This window comes from Coffea eugenioides, chromosome 2 (assembly GCF_003713205.1).
Source record: "Coffea eugenioides isolate CCC68of chromosome 2, Ceug_1.0, whole genome shotgun sequence".
NCBI classification, from domain to species: Eukaryota; Viridiplantae; Streptophyta; class Magnoliopsida; order Gentianales; family Rubiaceae; genus Coffea; species Coffea eugenioides.
This window is the reverse complement of record NC_040036.1, coordinates 4,010,549-4,034,785: the sequence shown is the minus strand read 5'-3', so window position 1 is coordinate 4,034,785 and position 24,237 is coordinate 4,010,549. Positions and strand designations below refer to the sequence as shown.

The window sequence follows — 24,237 nt, the reverse complement described above, 5'->3', positions numbered from 1 at the left end:
AAATTTCTGACTAAATCACACAACTAGCCTTGGCTAGATTGAAAGAGTGCCTTGAATTTTATCCTTGCCTTCCCTTTCTTCAATTGTGACTCACGAACTTTTTTCTCTGATTTTTGAGGATTTGGAGTCGTTTAAAAAGGGTTTTCTCTATTTTTTTATTTTAAAATTTTTAGGTAACTTGGTACACCTTAACTCAATACCAAGTGGCAACTCCTATTATTCATTAAAAACTCCTTTTAAACTATTATTTTGCACCAAATCATCGCACTTTTAAACCTCATTTTATGCCCTTTTTCCTTTATTTATTCTCTACAAATCAAAAACTCATTTTCAATCAAAATAAATCAATATTCATTTTTCTAAACCTGTAAATTTTATTTTTTTCAATAAAAATGGGACGCGACACCTGTATGAGTTCACAATAGTTTGCACAAGTATAAAGCTACCTGGTGTCATTGAGGAGCAAATCAAGATGGGGGCATTCCATTTTTCATTGAAAGGGGCTGCCAAGGATTGGCTATACTACATGCCAGCAGGGAGTATCACAACATGGACAAACATGAAAAGAAAGTTCTTGAAAAAATATTTCCCTGCATCTCGGACTGCCAGCTTACAAAAAAAGATCTGTGGAATTAAGCAGAATTCCGAGGAGTCCCTCTATGAATATTGGAAGAGATTCAAAAAGTTATGCACCAGCTGTCCCTAACATCAAATTAGCAAAAACAACTCCTCATCCAGTACTTCTATGAAGACCTGCTCTACAGAGGTAGGAGTACCATCGACGTTGCAAGTGGAGGTGCTTTAGTGAATAAAACCCCTCGAGAACCTTGGGAGTTAATTGAGGGGATGGCTGAAAACTACCAGTAGCTCGGCACAAGAGAGGATACTCTAACTCATCGCGTAAATGAGGTAAGTATTTCATGGGTGCAAGTGCAGTTGGCAGAGTTGACTTCTATGGTTCGCCAAATGACAATGGAAAATATGCAACATATCAAGACGTGGAATCTGCAAGGATGTTAGTCACCCAACTGATGGGTATCCAATGCTATGAAATGATAGCACGGAACAAGTAAATATAGTTGGATACGCGCTCGCGCCCTGTAGACAGTATGATCCTTACTCTAATACGAATAATTTGAGTTGGAAGGACCGTCCAAATTTTAGTTATGGAGGAAATAGGTAGAATTCGGTCCCTAATAGATAACAAGGGTTTGAGCCACAACACCCATCAAGACCTCAATCCTCTTCATCCAAGACAAATACATCTCTTGAGGATATGGTGAACACATTGGTTGCTAACACCGCACAACTTCAACAAAATACCTTGTAGTTTCAGTAGAGGATGGATGCAAGTATACAAGATCTAAGAAATTGGGTGAATTAGCTGACCTCTACGATAAACCGTCCAGAGTTTCAAGGACGAGAGAGACTACCTTCTCAACCTGAGATGAATCCAAAGAATGTAAGCGCCATGATCCTCAGAACTAGGAAGAAAATTGAAGGGCCAAAACATGTAGTTTCGAAGAACAAGAGCAATGATCAAATTGAAAAGGAGTTGGAGGAAGAAGCAAGAAATGAGACAACTCCTGAGGTAAATCTGAACCCTTCAATTAAAGTTAATACTAACCCATCACCTTTTCTAGCAGGTTGGAGAAGGTAAAAAGGCATGACAAGGAGAAAGAGATCCTAGAGGTATTCAGGAAGGTGGAGATAAACATCCCTCTGTTAGATGCAATTAAGCAGGTGCCTGGGTATGCCAAATTTTTTAAGGATTTACGTGTCAATCGGAAGAAATTGAGAGGCGATGAAAGAATTGTAGTGGGGGAAAATGCTTCAGCAATGTTGCAAAAGAAACTACCACCAATGTGTGGAAATCTAGATATATTTTCTATCCCTTGTCGTATAGGAAACACTAGGATTAGGAAGGCTATGCTAGAGTTAGCAGTTTCAATTAATATATATCGAAGAGTATTTATACCTTCTTAAATCTAGGACCCTTAAAGAAAACAAATATTATAATTCAATTAGCTGATCGTACCAATGCATAGCACAATGGATTAGTTGAAGATGTCTTGGTCCAAATTAATGAATTGGTGTTTTCTACTAACTTTTCTGTGCTTGACATGAATGATGAACGTTCGCTAAATTCATCATCAGTTATACTAGGAAGACCTTTTTTTGAGCAAAGTTGGGACAAAAATAAATGTTAAGTAGGGCACACTTACAATGGAATTTGATGAGAAGGTGGTCCATTTCAATATATTTGAAGTTATGAAATATCCATCTGACTCTCATTCTGTCTTTGTTATGAGTGTGATTGACCTTGTAGTACAGGAAATTTTTGAGATTGATAGCAGAAATGAGTTAGAAGTTGTTCTCACTAAACATCTCAAGTTGGGGGCAACTTATGATGTGGAACTAGGAGCAGAGTTAGAATGCATGGTTGAAACACTGCAGTCGTTAGCTTCTACTAAGACAAGATATGAACTTGCAACTATTTTCACACCAGAGTCTCATCAAAAGTTGTTAACTTCTGTGGTACAGGCACCTAAAGTGGAACTAAAGTCTCTACCGAAGCACTTGAAGTATGCATATCTAGAAGGTAAAAAGACACTCTCGATCATTATTTCTGCAAAATTAGACCCTAGTCAGGAGGAGAGATTGATTCGCATCCTAAAAGATCACAAAAAGGCAATAAGATGGACAATAGCTGACATCAAAGGTATAGACCTCTCTTTTTGCATGCATAGAATATGGCTTGAAGATGACGTAAAGCATGTAAGACAAGCGTAAAGGAGGCTAAATCTTCTCATGATAAAAGTTGTAAAAAAGGAAATACTCAAGTTGTTGGATGTGGAAATGATTTATGTCGTCTCTAATAGTCCATGGATAAGTCCAGTGCATTTCATTCAAAAGAAGGTCGGAATCATGGTAGAAGCTAATCACAATGGGGAGCTGGTTCTTGTTCACAAACCAATGGGATGACGGCAATGCATCGACTATCGAAAGCTAAATGCCATCACCAAAAAGGACCACTATCCTTTGCCTTTTATTGATCAAATGGTTGAAAAATAGCTTGTCATGCTTACTACTACTTTTTGGATGATTTTTCAGAATACTTTTAGATTGCAAAAACCACTGGAAGACCAGGAAAGACTACTTTCACGTGCCCATTAGGTACCTTCGCTATAGAAAAATGCCATTTGAGTTATGTAACGCTCCTGCAACTTTTCAAAGGTGTATGGTAAGTATTTTCTCTCAACATGCTGAGAAAATAATAGAGGTCTTTATGGATGATTTTAGTATCGATGGAGATAGTTTCGACGAATACCTTGAGAATTTGACTCTTATTCTTAAAATATGTATTGAAACTAATCTCATACTAATTGAAAAAAGTGTCACTTTATGGTTAAGTGCGGGATAATTCTAGGCTATGTAGTGCCATCTAAAGGCATTGAAGTCAATAAGGCAAATATAGATGCAAAAATAGATCCCATATCTTCCTTATCATACCCTACTAGGCCAAAAAGTGGCTCCTCGCTTGGCCTGTGGATACTGTGAGAAGACAAATCACACTGAAGATGATTGCTAGAGGAAGGAGCGAAAGTGCTTAGTTTGTGGGAGTACTGCTATTAAATTAACAACTGCTCGAAGAAGCAGCAACGAGGGAATAATGCTCAACATGGGGATAAAACTAACCCTAGACAAGCTAATGAAATAGGGAACAGACCAAGAGTACTAGCGTGGGTATACACCATAGACAAGCAATCAGCTCTGGAGTCATCTGAGGCAATGGACGATAAAAATTTTGAGGACGAAATTTTCTTAAAAGGGAGAGAGTGTGAGGACCCGAAAATTATTTTTAAATTTTCTTCTATTTTTTAAAATTCTATTTATATTTTCTTTTATTTTACTTTACTTGCTTATTTGCTAGCCTTAATTTGATAGTGATTTTAAAGGTTAAGTTAACATTTTTCTCTTTTTTTTTTTATATTTTAGTGCATGTTAAGTTTTGTAGAGTATTAAGTTAGTTTGACTAACTAGTGAGATATGTGCGTTAAATTTGGTGGACGAGAACAAGTGTGGTACTATAGGAATTATGTGATTAGAAATATTAAGAGTATATTAGAGAAACCATAGTTATCTTGGAAATTAGAGACAAACAAGAGACAAAGAGATAGGCTTGAACCAAGCCTTGTCATGTGTCAATAATCTAAGCCCTCTTTGACCAAACTAAGCCTTGCCTTTATCTCTTATTTTCACAACTAAAAGCCTTCACTTTCCTCCCCTTCTTGGCCGAAATTTATGAGAGAAAAGAGAGAGAAAATTCTCAATTTTTCAACTTGATTTCTTGCTTGATTCCTGAGAAATCAATGTGAAACTCGAATCCACTTCGATCAATCTTGGGGAAAGCTTGCAGGTGAGCTTGGTGGAGCTTTTGGGAGGAAGAAAGTTCTTATCTTGCAACTTATTTTGGGGGTTTTGATGTATTAAGAACATCTTTTTTTCCTTCTTATTTTGTCATTTAAGCAACACATGACTTGATTATGATGGATTTTATGAAAGATTTCACGGTTTTACTTAGTAGGCTGTAATTTTCAGTTTTGAAATGTATTGGAACACCTTGATATGAATGGATTAGCTTGGATATGAGGTTGGATGAACTTTTTAGCCTTGAGATGAGGTTTTCTAGCTTCTATATTCGAATTTCCAGCTTTAGTTACAATTTCCAGCCTTGAGTTGAAAATTTTCAGTTTTGGTGTAAGTGATTTGGAGCTTATTATATATGTTCAAAGTTGATAGTTTTGTGGCTTAGTGTATGCACCATTTGTCTCCTACAATATGTGGCCTTGAATGAGGTTTATTTACTATGAAACTAAGACTTGAATTGGATGTTTAACTTGAAGAAAAATGGAGACATATTGCTGAATTTTCTCCTTGTTGGTCAAGTGAGGATTAAGGGGTGAATTTAGGGCATTTTATCTTCCTCTTGTATATGTATTTCTCAAAACACTTATTACAATCTTTTTCTTTGCATGTGTGTTAGTTTTGAACCAAAACAAAGAGGTTTAAGGAGGGAAAAAACTTAGTTTTCCAAACTAATAGCATGCTAGAAAATTTTTGCAGGAAGTCATGTGCAGCTTTGAAAAATTGATTATAACTTCGTATAAGAAAGTCAGAATTGAGTTTTGTTTATTGCGTTTGAAACTAGACTCATAGTACTTTCAACGACATAAAATTCAGGGTTTGATTCAAGTCTTACAAATACCAGCAAATCTGTAAAATTTCTTGAAAACCATCAATGTTCTACTTTTGTACATGAGATAGCAGTGAGTTTGAACTGATATTTGACTAACATATGAGTTGAATTTTATGAAAATGTCTTCTAGTGCTTCGTATCTATTTTCTAATGGTATAAGTTTTATGATTTTCTGACCTACGGAACTCAAGTTATGTTTTTCAAAGATTGTCACCAAAGTTGAAATTTTTGTCAAATGAATTAAGAGGGATTTGGAAAACTTTGGCAAAACTTTTCTAGGTCCTAAACCTTAATTTGGTGTGATCTTGGACGCTTAAATTGCTTTTCTCACTTTTAGAATACTTGTGTTGGATTTTATCTTAAAGTCTTGAATTCAAAGTGAGAAGTATATGGAATACCTTGGAATACTAGACGTGTATGTTTTGGCTAGTTGAATCCACTAAGTTTAAATCTATTGTGATTGTGAATCTTGCCTCAGGGTTTGGTAACGATCAAGGTTATCATCCAGAGAGTTGACATTTAATCTACTGATATCGATGAGTGTTCCTTGCATGCTGTTCTTCCAATGACTATGTGGAATGTTATGAATGTTTGCTTGACTGTTAAACGCTTTTCAATGAATGTGAATGTTTGCTTGACTACTGATATCGGTGAGTGTTGTGAATGTTTGCTTGACTGTTAGGCGAGGGTGTACTTTATCGTACTCGACATAAGTGAATGTGAATTTTCAATGATCAAATGATTGAATATTACTTGTGCATGAATGTAGACCTTTTGCTGAACTGGGCTCTTGCCCTTCGTCTCTAGCCTATTCGAGCCAGAAACGGACTCAGTCGGGTAGATTGGTGACCGTGAGCCACTGTTTTGGTATACTCGAATATGACCACGAAGTCTGGTGGAGTACTGGCCAGTGAATAAAATAACTGACTGAATGAAATGATCACTGAAGGAGTTTTTATTTTCAATTCATGTTTCAGAGGTATAAGGGAGAAATGGTCGGAGATGAATGATTGAATGAATGAATGGTTCCAAGTGAGCACGTATCCTTCCAATGATTGAATATTTGTTTCTTGAATGATTGTTTATTACTATACAAAAGTGTGTAAAATGTTAAATGTAATACTTTCATATTTTATCTACCTAATTGCTCGTTTTGGAACCTCATTGGGGTTTTAGCTCATTTTTTTAGTTTTGTTTTCCTTATAGGAATGGAGGCTAGAGCAAGTAAGCGTGAAATAATATATATAATCTTCGTATACTTGTACTTTTGTATATGAAATGTATTTTGGAATCTTTGGTAATGAAATCCTATTTTTCACTTTTAGGGTGTAAATTAAGTTGAAATTCTTAAATGAATGGAACATTTATGTAAATCTGGAGGTGTGAAAGGCTATTTCAAGAATGTAAGTAAATGAGTCATGGCAAAAGTTGGACAGGAGGTCCGCCAAACCCTTGGGTACGCCATAGGGGGATGTGGGGTCGTCACAAATTTAGTTCCCATACTTTTTTTCTTGACTAATTAGATACCTTAACTTAAGATGCAAATCCAATTGAGGCCCTTCATGGTGGCACCACCAACAAAAGTTGAGTTTAATTCAAATTGACCAAATAGAGGGGGTACTTTCGAAACATCACTTATGGGACTGTAATAAAGTCAAGCAAAATCACTTTTTACATGAGATAAAACTCTAAGAAAATACCAAAACTGAAAGCAACTTATGTAGAACAAAGCTAGGGTTTTAATCTGAGAGATATTTGGGCAAAATTTAGGCAATTGATGACGGATAAGAAAGAGGAGGGCAATGGGACTGCAACGACAGACAAAATGGGGTGTGAATCGAGCATCAAAGGTAATTTTGATGAAAGGCAATTGAACAAAACTAGTAAGTTCAAATATTTAGAAATCATTTTTTCTTGATATGTTAAATTTTTAAATGATACGTGGAGTTGGTTTATTTGCTTACAATTGTGTTAAATAAACTACATTACTCGGATCTGATGAGAAACTAGAAAAGGTTTTGTTTTATTTGATTTTTTTAGGAAAAAGAGGGTTCATGTGATCACTAAGGATCTGCTAAACTATTTAATGATATGTGGGGTTGGATTGTCTAGCTTGCAATTGTGTTTATTATACTGCATTACTCATATGGGATCAATTGATTTTTTTATGTTTTTCCTTGAAAGCAGATAGTTCATGTGGTCCCTAAGGCTTAAATTAATTTGAGTTAATTTGAAAGGTTGCTTTCATGTTCATGAAAAGGCAAATATGAGCATGTGTTGCTAAAGGTTTAACATATGTTTTTCTTTTGTCATTTTTTTGCAAATTATGACAGGTGAACACTTGGATGCATTTATATGGCCATTTACTATGGCAGGGCTTATGTGGAAGAAACAGAACAAAAATTCGTAGGGGATAGCATGGAGCTTTTTGAGGGGTTATTGCCATGAGACTAAACTTGAAAATTATAAAGATTTACCGTGCATATTTTGAGTGTCCTAAAGATTCTAGATACATGTATAGAATCCCTACAATAGATGGCAAGTTCAGACTTAGGGAAGTACATGTTGGGAAGGATGTTTGGGATATGGCTTCTATAGGTAAACATAGTGATAAAGTTGAACTTTATGTAGTCCATGAGTTTCATATCAGATTTTTGAATGCTAGTATGGGCTACACAATTGCTAAAATTGAAGACTTGTTGATGAAAGTAGATGAAGATGATGCTAGTAAGGGCTGCTCAACTGCTAAGAAAGCATATGAAGACTTGTTTCATATAGACATGACATTTGATGACTTCTTTTGGAATGATGAACTCCTAGTTCATGTAACAGTTGAAGAAGTTGATGAGGGTAAAAAGAAAAGGGCAAAACGAGAGGTAGTCAAACTGTAGAAGATGATGATGAGGCTGTGATAGTGATGATGGTTGCGAAAGATTTCATGACAGTGATTATAACTTCAGTAGAAGATGATGATGAGGCTGTGATAGTGATGATGGTTGCGAAAGATTTCATGACAGTGATTATAACTTCAGCAAAGATGATGATGACATGATATACAAGAACTATACATCAAATGTTGATATGTCACTTGAAGATCAGATTGGCAATGTAGAGGCTGGTATTTAGGGAAAAGTTTCAAGAACAATTGCTAAATAGAAGAGGAAAAAAGCACACACATCTAAGTAAGAAAATGCATAAGTAAAAGACACTTTTGTTATTGATTTCAACATTTATGATGGAAAGCAGATTTTTCTCTAAGAAGAACTAGACTCAATGAGCACAGAGGAGTTAAACAGCCACTATGGGTCCTTGAATGAAGTTAGTGCACCAAAGGAGCCAAAATATGTTCTGTTTAGACTAGAAATTGGCATGAAGGACCCAAAATTTTTTATTGGGCTGCTGTTTGACACAAAGACATTATTCAAGCAAGCAGCTGACTTCTATGAGGTGATGTGGGGCAAGGACCATGGTCAGAAAAAAAATGATGGCAAAAAAATAAGTGCAAAATGCAAGAATGTCAAGTGCAAATGGTTTGCTTATGCTACTAATGAACCAAATAGTGATGCCTTTGTCATATGAATCATAAGGCTAGAACATCAATGTGGAAGGGCATTCTACCATAAGCTAGCAAACTTAGGATTCCTAAATGTACATTACAAGAAGTTCTTGCAATTGAATGAGAAGATTTCAGTTAGAGAGTTTAAGGAAAAGCGCATTAAGAATTGAATGTGCATATTACAAAAGATCATGTTCACAAAACATTTGCAAAGGCTAAGGTATTGATCCAAGTAAACTAGAAGAAATAGTACAAAAAATATAGGACTATTGTGAGGAACTCCTGCGATCAAATCCAAGTTCTACTCGAGACAGAAACTGATGAGCTTAGTGGAAAGGAGAGATGAAGGTTGATTTGAACCTAGATTACTTGAAACACTAGCTGAGCTTGATGTTGCTTTGGCCCAATTTCTCCTTAGATGCATTTGCAATGATTCTATACACAATTTTGAGAATTTGAGGAGACATTCCTTTTTTCCAATGAACCCTAGCTCTCCAATTGAGAAAATCTGCAAATTAAGCTCCTCAATTTGAATTTGTTGTTTTAACGCACAATTTACTTGGCTTTATTACACCCGCATAAGTGATGTCTCAAAAATACCTCTATAAATTTGGTCAATTTGACAACCGCTTGATTTTGCTTGTGGCCTTGCGGTGGAGCGCCTCAATTGGGACCTGCATCTTAAGTTTAGGTATCTAATCGGTCAACACTAAAATATAGAGACTAAATTGACACAAGTAAGATAATTTGGGAGCCAAATTGGTCCCTATCTCTTAGTCCCCTTCCTGCCGGGAGACGGGGAGAGGATAAGAAAGTTTCATAAACGTGAAACTTCCTCTCTTTTTTCCACCCAGCCTCTTGAAGCCACAAATCAATAGCAAATTGAAATACAAAACAAAAAATCATGGCACAATCACTAGCCGTACCTGTACTACCTTCATTTTCCTCATCTGCAACACTACCTCTTCAAAACGCACCTCCAGTTCCTTCTCTTTGCCCGCCTCATCAGTTCCCCCAAAGGTAGATTTCTTCGATTATCGTTTTTTTTTTCCTCTTTTGTCATATTTTAGTTGACGGGTGCTAGATTGGTGGGTTGAGTATAAGTTGTGCTCGTGTGGGAGGAGTGGAGATACCAAACAGCAAAAGGTGGAGTTTTCTTTGCAGTATATTCATGGAATTGGGCGTACAACGGCTAAGCAGATACTGGTTGACCTTGGAATGGACAACAAATTCACAAAGGACTTGTCTGAAGAAGAACTCACCTCTCTCCGTGAAGAAGTCACCCAGTACATGATTGAAGGAGATCTTGTATGTTTTTCTTTTCCTTTTCAATTAATGCCTGAAGGAACATTTTTTTTTTCTTGTTATCTGTTGAGGGTAGTATTTTTCTCTTTTCTGTTTTCTTTTATTTTTGGAGGGGTTTTAGGGGTCCAGTTAAAAGGGTTCTAGCTAGTTTGCTGGCTTAATTGTGGCTTCATAAGCTGTTGTTTGAATTGGAACTGTATTGCATTAAACCTTTAAAGAAATTCCATAGAATGCAATTCCTTAGTAAATGGATTTGGAAATTTTTACACTGGAGCTTTAAATTTGTTTTATGAAGTAAAGGCGTGATTTATTTATTCTTGCTATGGTTATCTAGAATGCAACTTGTTGCATGATGGGCTCGTTTGCTTGTTTATTTTTATGGGATGGCACATCTTTTTTGAAATTTTTTTAGTGTAAGTGGGAGATCTCGAATCCGGAATCTCTCACTTATGCCATCGTACCACTCAGCCCCATCCCTTTCCCAAATGACACATCTTATCAATTCATTAGGTTTTTAAATGGGCTTATGTTGTAGTTATTATTGACATGTTCAGTTTGATGTATAAAGCTGGATCTTGAGAATTAATTTCAATGTCAAATTAATGTACCCCAAATCAGATGCAGGGTATGCATAGTATGTCAATGCTATTGCAAGCACTAGGTAATGTACTTGGAAAGGTTGAATTGGCAAAATGAAGCGAAGAAAGCTATTTTTCCTGGTGCTAATAGGTTGTGATATACATGTTAAAAATGAAATTTCAGGGTTGTCAGGCAATCTCTCTGTTCTGTATTTAAGGGAATACAGGACAAGGGAAAAGGAAATAAAACACTCCCATCTTGAGTGGTCAACATTAATACAAGGAGACTCACTGGTTTACAAGCCAAATGTAAAATAGTGGACAAGCGAAAAATGTAAAATAGTTTATCTGCATAACATGTCTCATCCTCGTTTATGTTCCTTGTTTTTTTTTCGTTAGTATGGCTATAGCATTATTCATGTTATTAAATAGGACCAATAAGAGCTGAATTTGAATGCAAGTACAATTTGTTTCGACTATGTGCATAACATGACTAGAGCTTTTTACATTTTTCTGTGCCAATGCTGCCTGATTATCTGGGTAAAATTTGTGGAGGAGGTCTACTGCACTTGCAATTAGGAGGCTAAAGGAGATCCAATGTTACCGAGGTGTGAGGCGGCATATTCAGGGATTGCCCTGTAGAGGGCAACGTACAAAGAACAACTGCCGGACCCTGAAGGGCAAGAAGGTTACTGTTGCTGGAAAGAAGAAGGCACCTCGCTAAATTGGTTTGTTTTCTAAAGTACAGCAAATGGAAAACTGTTAATTTCCATATTTGTTGTAACATCCTGAATTAAGCTAACTGCTTGGTTAATTATTTTTTATATCAAATAGTCTTTATTATTACACTTCTGCTTCTTCTTCTTCTTCTTTGTGGAGATAAGAAAATGATGGCAAAACATACATATTTTGTAGGATTTGATTTGGCCATTCCAAGTTGTCTAGCGACCAATGCTGTTCCAACAATCCTTCAGGCTGTGCCAGGTTCTTTATGCCTTTAATTGGTGTCATTGTAGAGGTATTCATTCCGATAGATTAGCATCCTAGTCCATTTAGCTACTTGAAAGTTAGTAAAAGGGATTTTGTGAGGGGGCAAGAACGCTGTTGTCTAATTGCATTTAGTACGTTTAAGACTGTTGCGTTGCAACTCTGAATTTGCTTTGGCTCATCCAACAGCACCAAATGCTCATAATAAACTTCAGTTAGAGACTATCAAATGGCCTACTTTCTGTGTCCGCCACAAATTGGGCATTTCCATATCCAAAAATGAGTTTGTACTATCGAATTGTGCAGAACTCTCACATATTATTCTCTGATATATACATATTCCATTTCAATAGCATCAGTTTTTTTTTTTTTATTTCAATATCATCAGTCTCAGAACTTGCTTAAACTGTACCTGCTTTGCTGTTGTGTGTACTCATACCAGATCAAAAGTAGTAGTTACAAGTCTGATTATACGGCCAATCCAAGTTGTCTAGTGACCTGTTTAGCATGGTTACAACAGTAGTTATGATAAAAGGTGGAAATTGTTTCTTTTTCAATTAACTGTAACTATCTGTAACTAATGAAAATTTGAAATACTTAAGTCCAAATGACCACAAACTATCTTTTTCAATCACTTCGTTTCGTTTCCTCCTTTCGGAACCACAAACGCCAGACTGATGATCAAAACCGATCGCGAGAATTCTGACATAGACCTCACTCTCAAGTCTCAACCAATCAAAAGCATCTTCCATTGTTCTTTGACTTCGAGCGGTCAAAATATCTTATTGAAGTGTTGCTGCTCAAACCTCAAAAGATCTTCAACACATCCTATAAATAATTAGAGTACACACAGAATCATCCTCTGCAGAATGAACTAATACGCTCCTAACTAACTCTTAGCATTCAAAACCGTAAAAGCAAAGAAGAAATAGCGAAGGAACGGATTATCATTTAGGGGCAGTTTTTGAAGATTATCCTAGGAAGAGCTTCACAAAGATACTACTCTCCACAAACTTAGAATAGTAGCATATATCGAAATAAGTAAGTCAATGGGTCCGATCTTATTTAGATTCAATTTAAACCCAATATACTTAAGGCTTGAGATTTAATTTCTCAAATTCAAACCTAAACTCCATAAGAGATTTATAGGTCTCGATAGGATTTGATTTTCTATTATCCATACGCAAATTCAAATCAGATCCTGCCAAAACTCATGTATGTATGTGTGTGCGCGGGCGCGCTTGCATACACATATGATAACCTATATTATATGGCCATTGGATTTAATACAATAACACTTCATGACTGTTTATTTTATTAATTTAAAAACAAAAATTGGCTGATTTTTATGTTATTTTTGAACACTATATATTTTTAAGACATTTTTACTTTAGTTCTTCACTGTATGTTCAAAAAAAATACCTAAGGAAATCCATCAAATATCCAAATCCATGAGAGTTTGGGTTTGGATTAACTTTTTTAAAGGATCTCTATCTAGATGTGGGCCTAATTAAATTTAATGGATTTAAATTTAGATCAAAAGAATCCAATTCAAACCTTACTCATTGACATGCCTATATCGAAAGCTACAATCTGTAATCTCTCATATACTTTTACCTTGCAGATGCTACTTAAAAGAAAAGCTGACAGAAATATTCAAATAGCTTAATCAACATACGTAGATCAGTTTTACAGTAGATTTTGTCACTTGCACATTTTTTTCTGAGAATAGGGTTAAAATGCATGCCATGTATATGATAAAACCCCACGAAATCTAACAATTTATTATGTGGTCAAAATTCAGAAAATGACTACACAGAAAATAAATCCAATATACTCTTTCCTAACAAGGGGAGGAATGGGATATTAGAAGCAGAGAAGGGGAAGGAGGATTTGAGCTAGGTCCTCTAATCCCAAGAATTTCAATCTTAACTACTAGATCAAAACCTTCTCAACAAAAGTCGAATGTATATTGTTGGATAAATGCTTAGACATACCATTTATCTGCTAGCACTTGTAATAGCTTTAAAAAGTGGATCAGAATTCTTATAGCAAATGTCTCGAGTCACTTCTAAATTATGACCACCTTTTCTCATATAAGAGCATCCTTTCAATCAACAAATAAAGTCCACTCCTAAGACGATATCTAAAGACAGCAATCATGAAATGTATATTTCCCTCCACATAGCTTGAGAAAACACCTAAAATTTATTCTGCTGAGAGAGAGAGAGGAGGAGGAGGAGGAGGAGGAGAAGGAAATACGAGAAGTTGTCTGATGGAATTTTACCTTGAACTACATCAATACATTCTTATGATACACTCAATTCCTAACTTTACAGTCAAGGAGAGAAAAACTAAACCCATCAACTAACCAAGGCTATCTCCTAAACAGAAAAACCACAGAAAATTTATACAAGAAAGAACAAAAGCAAAACCAATAGACTAAATGCAACATCTATGTCACCCAAAAAACCAATTAAATCCGACATCTCCTTGTACAATTCACAAAAATTATGTCAGTTTTTCTTTCACACCTTTGATATCCTTGGAAACAACTATGCTGTCTGCAATATGCTGCTACATGACAAGGTCTTTCGAAACTTTAGGAAGTAACACCTTCCATGCAGCAAGAATAAGGTGCCGCTTGGTTCATGTTGACGAATCGAAATTGTAATTGGAATCATATACAAAAAATTAGTATGGGTTTTGATTGGGTTGTAGTCAAGGTATCAATACAGTAACAAGCGCTTGGTAGATATTTGTCAGGAATGGATATTACATTAAAATTTGAATATTTTATCATTTTTAAATTTCTTTTTCTTCTCTCCTTTTTGTTCTTAATCCAATTGCAGAACATCCTTCTTAACCGAATTGCAGAACTTCATAGTGACCATTAATGGATCAACTGGTATTTTTCTTGGACTTCAAGATCACAAAATCTGTTTTCGGAAACCCCACTTGCAACTTGAAGATCATTAGATCTAGTTTCTAAACAACTTAAAAAAAGAAAGAAAGAAAGAAAGAGAGAGTGGGGTTTTTGCAGCCGCTCACTCCACCACTTTAACTCCTCCTCCATTGCAGCCATACAACTCCCAAAAAAAAAAAAAAGAACAACTGTTATATGGAGATTATAACTAGAAAAGAGAACAATTTTGTCTTAATTTGAAAAACCAATCAAGATGAGATTCTTTGGCCAACAAAAATTACTCTCTCATTTCAAGAGCCATCGGAAGATTGGAAAAAAAGAGACCTGCTACACCGGTAAGAGAGAAATTAGAAGATTGGAATAAGTGGGATAGAGGAAAGGGAAAGGCCGGTCTGATATGGGGAAGGAAGCAAATAGGAGAATATGATGGAAATTGAAGAGAGATGGTGAAGCAATAAGTGAGATGAAATGAAAAAAATTATTACTATTTATTAGCTTTGGAATCAAACGTGGGATTTCACAAAACCTCCCAACTTGGTCAGGAATGGGAGAAGTCCGGTTTTTTTAGAAATGATTCCAAAAATTGCATTCCGATAGGTTTAATCCAAGCAATAAATAAGGGGTTTATTCTATTCTGTGATTCCCAAACCTTTTAACCAAGCGGCCCCTAAGATATAATGGTTTTAAATCTCCAAAAGCTACATGCTGGTAGACGGTTCATTTGAATGAGTATCATTCTTTGATTCGAGAAAAAAGAAAGAGCAAATGTCAGATACCCTTAAATCTGAATCTTGAGGAAAAAGAGTCGTCAAAAACACTGTTGCCTGAATTAGCTAAAAGAAAAAATTCAATCAGACCATATAGCAAATCAAATATTATGTCAGGTGTCTGCAATATGCTGCTACTTGGTAAGGTCCTCTAGAACTTTTGGAAACAATAACATCCATGCAGCAAGAATAAGTTACAATAGTTTAAGTCTCCAAAAGCTACACGCTGGTAGACAGTTCATTTCAAAAATTATCGTTCTTTGGTTTGAGAAAAAAGAAACAGCAAAATGTCAGAAACCCCTAAATCTTAATCTCAAGGAGGAAAAGGAGTCGTCAAAAACGCTCTTAGCTCAAACTAACTAAAAGAAAAAACTTAAGCAGACCATATATCAAAACCAATATTATTTTAGGCAGGGCATCCACCGGTTGAAAAGATCAAACAGTTACTATGAGACAGAAGCAAATATTTACGAGTGACCTGAAAAAAAAAACCATAAACAAGTGGATCACAATATTAAATGATCAATCTTACGAGTGCTTCATGCAATTTGACTACAGGTCCCTCTTCTTTTCTCACAATTATAATGAAGGGCTGCAGAGGTTTCATCTAATCTTCTGTGCTGGGTCTACTTCAAGTGCTTTGAGAGTGTGTTGAAAATGAAGGTCAATGCAAATTTATAGCCAAGTGATGTCAAGACCCTCAACCTTGTTTTAATATTTTTGTTTGAACTTGCTAGCGCTGTCTAATTTTCACACTTAAACTTGCAGTAAATTCTGACATTTAAAACTTTAGATACTATCATTCACACATGTTCTGTACTACAATTATACACTTTCACAAGCAGCTAAACTCTATTACGAAGCCATACACATGTGATCAATGTTGCACTAGCTATAAGTATTGCAAGATACAATTACCAAATAATTTACTATAGCAAATTAAAAATTACCAAATCTTCTGCTGGTAGACTGACTTTTGTGAATCCGAAAAATACTCCCTGCTGGCAAACTGTGAATCATATCATAATGCAGACTTAGCTTCGGACTGAAGAAGTGATGAAGATGCTCTCTCTGTATTCCTTGCTGAAACAGAAGACAAAATTCCACGAGTTTGAACTGACGAAGATGACGAGGGAGCTGGAGCTGAAGCTGCAATTGTGGAAAAGGCACTGATACTACTAGCGTTTATGCTAGTCCCACTGACAGATCCCTCTGTGACACCCTTAGGAATGGGTGGTTTACCAATATCAGTAATGCCTTCTAGCATCTGAACAACCTTACCCATTACAGGCCTCTGAGATGGTTGCTCTTGGATGCACCAAAAGCTAACTTGAATTGCCCTCATCACTTGCTCTATATCTATCTCATTCTTAGAAAGCTTCCTAGTCAATTTTATTTTGCAAATCTGGTCGTGTCTCTCTTTGTGTCAAGTCCGATTGTTATTACAAAAAAAAAAAAAAAAAAGTACTGTAGCATCGTACTGTTCATCGCTACTGTAGTGATACTGTTCACCGCGCCGCACTGTAGCGATACTGTTCATCGCTACTGTAGCGACACTGTTCATCCCGAAAAAAAAAACTTTTGTTCATAACTTGTGTTTCTTTCTTATTTTGGTGTCTTGTTATATTGTTCTTGAAGTTTTGTGTTGGTTTAGAGTAAAAAAAAAAAATCCAGCCGCTAGGGTTTCCTTGGGCGCAAGTTTCTTGCCAAATCTGTCCAAACTTTAGTTTATTCCACCAAGTTGTTTTAATTAATTTCCTAAACTGATTTTGTGGTTGAACTTGTTTGGGGTTGGAATCTTGAAGAGGGACTACCATAATCTAGGGTTTCTTGAGTTTCTTGAAACTAATCTTGAAGTCTCGAAACTTTGATACATGTCTTGATCATTATTGGAGGATTGAAGGAGAGCATTGGTTTGACATTAGATTCTGGAATTTTTACTCAAAAGACAAAAAATCTGGAATTTTTTTCGTGGAAGCTATTCTGATTTGATAAGGTAACAAATCTGGAAATTTTCAGCGGTTAGGAAGCTACCAAATTCTGTTTTGCAGCCGACTTTGGAAGGTTTAAAAGGAGCAGAAATCTGGAAATTTTTTTAGCTACCAAATTCTGATTTGTTATAGCCGACTTTAGGAAGGTTTTTGGAGAGGGAATCTGAAAAATTTTGGTAATAATTCTGTTTGGTTAGCCGACTTTAAGGAAATTTCCAAATAAGTCCAACACCTAACTTGTTTCCAAAAATCAATTGGGCAATTAAGTAAAGCACTTGGGAACTCCATCATCGTACTTGGACTTTCTTTTTCTTTGTACATCAATTTTTTCCTCTTCCATTCCTTATTCATTACTTGAGCTTTCCATTTCTACTTTTTGTTTCCTTGTTCCTTTGATACAATTGGGAGCTATATTGATTAAAGTTTGATTGAACTTCCTTGAGAAAATTTCTGATTTCTTCAAAGGAAACAAACAAGTGGTCTGAGAAGTGAATAGGTGAGATCATTAGAGTGTTTTAAACACTTGAGCAAAACACGAGAGTGAGCGAAACACGTAAGGGAGCGAGTGAGGACTGTTCTACTAATTTTTGTTGAGTTTTGCAGGTAATAAAAGTATGAGACAAACGAATGCTCAACTGGAGCTCCACCATCTTGTGCCTAAAGGAGTAAATACTGTGGCATTGCGTGAGATAACTGAGCAATTGGAAATCATCAAAGCTCAAAAAAATGATTGGTTTTATACACGTTGCCATATCAAGGATAAAGTTTGCAGCTTAGCCATTGATAAGGGTTGTGAAGTTAATCTCGCAAGTACTGTCTTGGTTGAGAAATTGAATCTTCCAACCATTGATCATCTTCGACCTTACAAGTTGCAAAGTGATAGTGGTGATATTTGGATTACTAAGCACACACTTGTTCCTTTTCGTATTGGTCAATACGTGGATGAGGTGTTGTGTGATGTGGTTCCCATTCAAGTGACGCATGTGCTGTTGGGACAATGGTGGATGTTTAATCGAGAAGTCAAATATGATGGATATACTAATAAGTATTCCTTCACATTTAATGGCCGTCGTACCAGGCTTGTGTCGCTTAACTCTAAGCAACTTTGTATTGATCTAGCATACATGAAGAGTGAGCATGAGCGTTATAGTATGAAGAAAGAGCTGGAGGAGAGAATTGTGACTGAAGAGGTAAAATTCGAGGGAGTTGAAAAGGAGAAAGAGGTTGAGAATAATGAGGGGAAAAAGTCAGCTACTGAGCATGAACAAGAGATTAAAAATTCTAAGAGTAAGCTGATTGTGAGAAAGGATGTGAGACCATATGTTTTTTCTAACGATCTTGACTCTACTTTGTTTAGTGTTTCTACTTTTATGCAGGTTAAGCAAGGAAAAATTGAGTTGATCTTGGCATGTTCTATGCCTAAATCCATTGGTGAATATCAAACTTTTCATGGAGTTTGCACCTTAAGTGTTGTCTCTCTTTGTCATCCACTGATGTTCAACGTCAACCATGAGCCTGATTTGCTTGTTGGGAGGAATAATGAAGTTTCAAAGGGAGTTTCTACACTTGAAACTTGTTATAAATTTCCTTCTTATTTTGTTGGTGACAATCCTTTCCTCATTGGTCCAAATTCTGATTCCTTACAACCTAATTTTATTCTTCAATTTGAAGGTTCAGAAGCTGCCTATCTCGATCTTACTCCATTTGTGCAAGATAGGCCATACCAACAACAACTTGCAATGAATTTTGTAACTTTGCAAAATCATGTCCGGGACTTTTCTAACCTGATTGAGCATCACTATGAAGATCCTTATCTTGTGAATGTGAATGGTAAGCTATCAAGTGATTTTATACCTACAAATGCTAATCGTGTGATTTATTGTGTAGGTCCAAATTCGACCATTCATGACACAGGACTGATTAGAGAGCTTTGGAGTGGTTGGAGTCAAGCCTTGAGTTTTCCATGGCAGATTGTGAGCATTTTCAAGCTAACCAAGAGACATGTGCACCGAATTACAATAATCATGACGTATGCAAGTATCATCCATTCTAAGAGAGCCAATATGTGGAGATTTGAAGTTTGATACAGCCAACTCTTGTAGTACCATTCATTTCCAAACACGATTTGAGGACAAATCTTTTTTTTAAGAGGGGGGGAATGATACGAAATATGGGCCGCTTATGGGCCATGTTTTGGGCTGCAAGAGATTGAATCTTTTAGTAATAGTTAGTAGTTTATTTTCTAGATTTCTATTTTATTTGCTAGGAATAAATTCGGTCCAAGACCTCATGTTGAGTTGGATCCGATTTATAGAGTCTAGGCTCACTATAACTTAAGTTGGTTAATTAGCTTTTATTGGGTTATGTTGGGCCAGCTTAAAGCCTTCATTGGATCGATTATAAGCTGACCATTAGATAGTGGATTTGAGTAGTGGAATCGGGCCAAAGGCCTAGCCTAGCCGAGTTAGGGTTTTCAAGTCACTTTAGGTTTTCAAGTTGTAAGGCTATATATAGCCTAGGTTTTCATTCAATAAAGGGAGTTCAGATTTTATAAAATATATGTGAGTTATTTCACTCTCTCTTGCCTCAAGAGAATTTCCTTTGAATACTTGAGAATTAATCTCAAGCTGTTCATTGAACTTATCAATCAAGTAGTCTCCTTGATTGTGGCGTTCGTCTATCCATACTTTTGGTTCACTAAATTTGCTAGTCGTGGGTTAAGGAATCTCCTTAGTTCGTGGCTCGTGATTCTAGAAGGGTCAAAGTTCCGCAAAACATCCCAACTTGGTGTTCGTCTAGATCCGTCTCACATCATGTTTATCAAAAATTGCTTCAGTATTGCCCTTATCAAATTCCTCATAAGCCCACAAAGAAAACTTTTTATTGTTTGTCTCAGCTGAGACTTCAAAGTTCCTTTTTCCACTTACTATCTCCAATAATACCATTCCAAAGCTATATACATCAGATTTTGAAGTTATTGGAAGATTAGCAAGCCACTCAGGAGCCAAATATCCTCTTGTTTCCGTTACACTTGTCAAGGTTCGATACCTGTGGTCCTTGAGATTAATAAGTTTCGCAAGGCCAAAATCTGATACTTTGGCATTGTAATTTTCATCCAAGAGAATGTTTTCAGGCTTTATATCACAGTGCACAATACAATCTCGACACTCTTCATGAAGATATGTAATCCCCCTTGCAGTCCCTAGTGCAATGTTATAACGAGATTCCCAACTCAATATCTTTCCTGAATGCTCTTCAGTGGTGAAGAGAAAGTTATCCAGCGAACCATTTTTCATGAACTCATACACCAGTAGTCGGTGACGCCCTTCAGAACAAAATCCTATCAATCTAACCAAATTCAAATGGTGGGTGCTGCTTATTGTGGCAACCTCCATTCTGAACTGTTTTTCACCCTGCTCAATTCCCTCCAGCTGTTTCACTGCAGCAACAGTTCTATTAGCAAGAACCCCTTTATAGACAGCCCCAAATCCTCCTGCACCAAGCTTTTCTTTAAACCCTTTTGTTGCCCGTTGGAGCTCCTTATATGAGAACTGGACAGGTGCACCAGAGGCATACTCAAGAAGTGCATACTGAGCTGACATTCCCCCAAATTTCGGGCTATCCCTAAAGCACCACCACCACGTACTACCTTCAACTAAGATCAAACCCAAAATGGTAACCAAGACCACAACCACAACTATCCACGCTTTCAATCTCCAGCCATCCCTTTTAACACTGTCAGCTGATAAAACAGGAGGACTAGGCTCAGGTTGGCCGCATATCTTGAAAAAGGAAGTGCTAGGAAGTGCAGGCGACTGGTAGCCGCTGATGAAATTTGAAGTTTTCTGATAACAAAACCCTGTCCCATCAGCCAATGAAGTTGATCCAAGACAAGGATATGACTGAAGACAATTTGATTTACAGGCAGAGAAAACCTGAGTATTATCTGTATCTGATTCAGGGGGATAGGTCAATAACACAGTATGGTCCAACTGCATCATCGTCCTATATCCCTCACAATTCTGAAGGTTCACCTTAATCTTACACCCTTTCCTACCATCCCTCTGATCAACTGGTTCAAAATTCTGTGACGGACAACTGCAAACCGGTCCCGTCTCATTATAACCACATATCCCAAAATTCCCACAATATCCAAACACTCGACATTGATCACTTACAGCAGACCATGTAACAGTTCTACTCCCACTACCCTTCCCAACGCTATAAATTCTCAAATTACCATCATTATCCAACTTCACAAACCTTAATACAATTGTTGCGTCGGCATAATCACTACTATAAGCCGAGGATAAAGGGCCGGAAAGGTGCAGATCAGAAAGGGTTATTATCCCAATTGGTGAAATGGTTAAACTTGGTGAAGTCCAGTTGACCGTAGCAGATGAATTCAACCCAGAACTGTAATAGAAAATGGACTCATTCCACATAAGAGTTAAGTTGCCAGTACTATTGCTCAAGCGAAACGAATAAATCCCATTTCGCAAAACATGATTTCTGGTAAAATTCTGAGACGGAACAATAGTATCGGTCGGATTATCAAAAGTTGACCAAATATCCGACCTGGTGGCGTTTCTAAGAGCAAAATTACCTGAATCGTCAAGAGCAGCGGATGCAGCCCCACGCCTAGAGGTGGACGACTGCCAGACAAGGGAGTTGTATGAACCGTTGCGAAGCTCCAGATTGCCGTTCGACAGGATGCGGAGGGTGGCGGTGGAATCAGCAGCGCCGAGGTCAGAACCACCAGCAATCCAGATAGGAATATTGGGGCTGTTATCGTAAATTATGGCTGCAAAATGAGCTGAACTAGCACCAGAGGGATCAGAAATGAAGGTAAAAGTGAAGGTCTGGCTTGGAGAAGTCCATTTGGAGTTGGGATCGGAAGCTGAGAGGGTTGACCCAAGTTGAACATCAGCTGCAGCTAAAGTAGAAAAACTCTTGGCTGTGATGAATAGTAAGAAGAAAGGCAAAGGGTTCAGCATTTTTTACCTTCTCCTCCTCTTATATTGGTCTAGTTTCTCGTGGCAAAGTAAGAAGAATGATGATGACAAAGAGAAGAATTGTGGTGGTTCATCAATGGCTGAATCAAAGCTGGTGGCTTAGATTTAAATGTGTGATGATCGTGGTGACTGGTCAGTGGATAGAGGCAGCGGGAAATGGACTTTGAATGCCAAGGAGATCGTGGGTTAGACTGGAATATGGACCGGGTTTTAGAGAGGAGAGAAATTGTACGAGGTCTCTGAAGGCACGGTCTTAATTTGATACGAGACGCAACGTGGAGACGGGGAGATTTGAAAAGCTGATATAAATTGTTGGGAAAATTTGAAAGGAAAACAAAGAGAATTGTTGGGAAAATTTGAAAGGGAAACATGAACATGATTTTTTTTTTTTGGGCCTAAGGTAAATGCATTAGTGAATTCTCTAGATTTTTTGATGAAAAAAAAAGGATTAATTACACTTTACCCCCTCCCCCCGGCGAACTTGGATCCTTGTAATACTTTGCCCCCCTAAACTCCAGATATACACATTTTGGATTAATCTTCTATACACCAATAGTGTATACACTTTCACGATGCATGATACATAATTGAAATTTGAATTTGAAATCTAAATTTTGCATACGTGTCATACACTCAACCGTGATAGTATATATGCATTTTATCCCTTGTGGTCAACTTTATGATGGAGTTAAGATGAAGTCATATTTTTCATGACCAAAATATCTTTGACTAATTCTTAAACACACATAATAATTGTAAAATAATAAATATCTATTTGTTTATTTCGATCTTTTAGCACTAAAAGAAATTAGATAATTCACAAAAAAGAAGTCTAAAAAACTCAATGTATTTATCTCAATGCGATAGCAATACTTATTTAAAATAAAATAAAATTAATTGGTGTATTTGGAATGAAAATTATGTACTTATATTTTTTTATTGTAGCACATTTTAATGTGTTTTATAAGATAAAAACATGATTAAAAATAAAAATTTATTGAAAATGTATTTAGAGAATTTTTAGTTTTTTAAAAATGTAGAATACAAACAAAATACAAAGTAAGGTATGAATGTAGTATAAAATTACTAAATAGCATTTTATTGACTCATGAAAATCTTGTGAAAGGTGCAAAGTAAATAAAAATTATCAAAATTAACCGTTTACAATTTAAAGGAAGAAAGATAAGCGATGGAAAACTTGTACAAATGTTTTAGGAAATTATAAATTTTTTTCTCCACAATACAAATTTTCAATTCTTTGGTATTATATCATCTTTTATTTTTGAAATTTTTAAATCATATGACTTTGTATTTTTCCAATAAAATGTTTCATATTACAATTAAAGGTATAGCATTATTCTAGAACTATTACGTAAGGGCATTAACATCATTTTGTTAAAATTTTAGATGGAGAAATCATCATTAACATTTGACTTAGTCAATGAAGGGGACAAAGTGTATATATTTAAAATTCATGAGGGCAAACTGTTATAAAGGGACAAGTTCAAGGGGGGCAAACTATAATTAACCCCAAAAATATTATGTTTCCCCTACTATAGTAGACGAAAAAAATAATATGCTTCCCATTAATGTAAGAGATTTGAACCCCAACATGATACACAAAAATTCTCTTCCTAGCCATTGGATCAAAGTTCAATGATTATAAAGATGACAAACTTTGTGATTCTAAACTCTCGAGCATCCATTCCCGAATATTTAAAATTCCAAACCAACTATGTAGAAAAAGGTTGGAAGCAATGTTTTATTTGTCTATAACTTTGGAGGTGCAACTTTTAGGTAATTCAGTTTTCAGGTATCCAAAAAAGTTTGTTTAGTAGGTAGAGCTTTTAAC

The 24,237-nt window shown here is 36.2% G+C and overlaps 1 protein-coding gene and 1 pseudogene across 1 annotated transcript; one reads left to right on the top strand and one right to left on the bottom strand.

The window, feature by feature from the left end:
• The first annotated feature begins 9,648 nt into the window (after positions 1-9,648).
• LOC113764084 lies at positions 9,649-11,523 on the top strand (annotated as a pseudogene).
• A 4,618-nt stretch (positions 11,524-16,141) lies between these two features.
• LOC113762220 (G-type lectin S-receptor-like serine/threonine-protein kinase At1g34300) lies at positions 16,142-22,471 on the bottom strand. The gene is made up of 2 exons (XM_027305570.1): positions 20,181-22,471; positions 16,142-16,757 (listed from the first exon to the last, which is right to left on the bottom strand). The coding sequence occupies exons 1-2, from the start codon at positions 22,365-22,367 to the stop codon at positions 16,401-16,403; spliced, it is 2,544 nt and encodes an 847-aa protein (XP_027161371.1). The 5' UTR covers positions 22,368-22,471; the 3' UTR covers positions 16,142-16,400.
• Between the last annotated feature and the right edge of the window lie 1,766 nt (positions 22,472-24,237).

What these genes read in the sequence shown, in the direction of transcription:
- LOC113762220 (XM_027305570.1), bottom strand. Translation starts at nt 22,367, where the DNA reads ATGCTGAACCCTTTGCCTTTCTTCTTACTATTCATCACAGCCAAGAGT. An exon ending in CAATTTTTGATAAACATGAT is followed by an intron (nt 16,758 to 20,180) that starts GTGAGACGGATC and finishes TTGACTAGGAAG; the next exon opens with CTTTCTAAGAATGAGATAGA.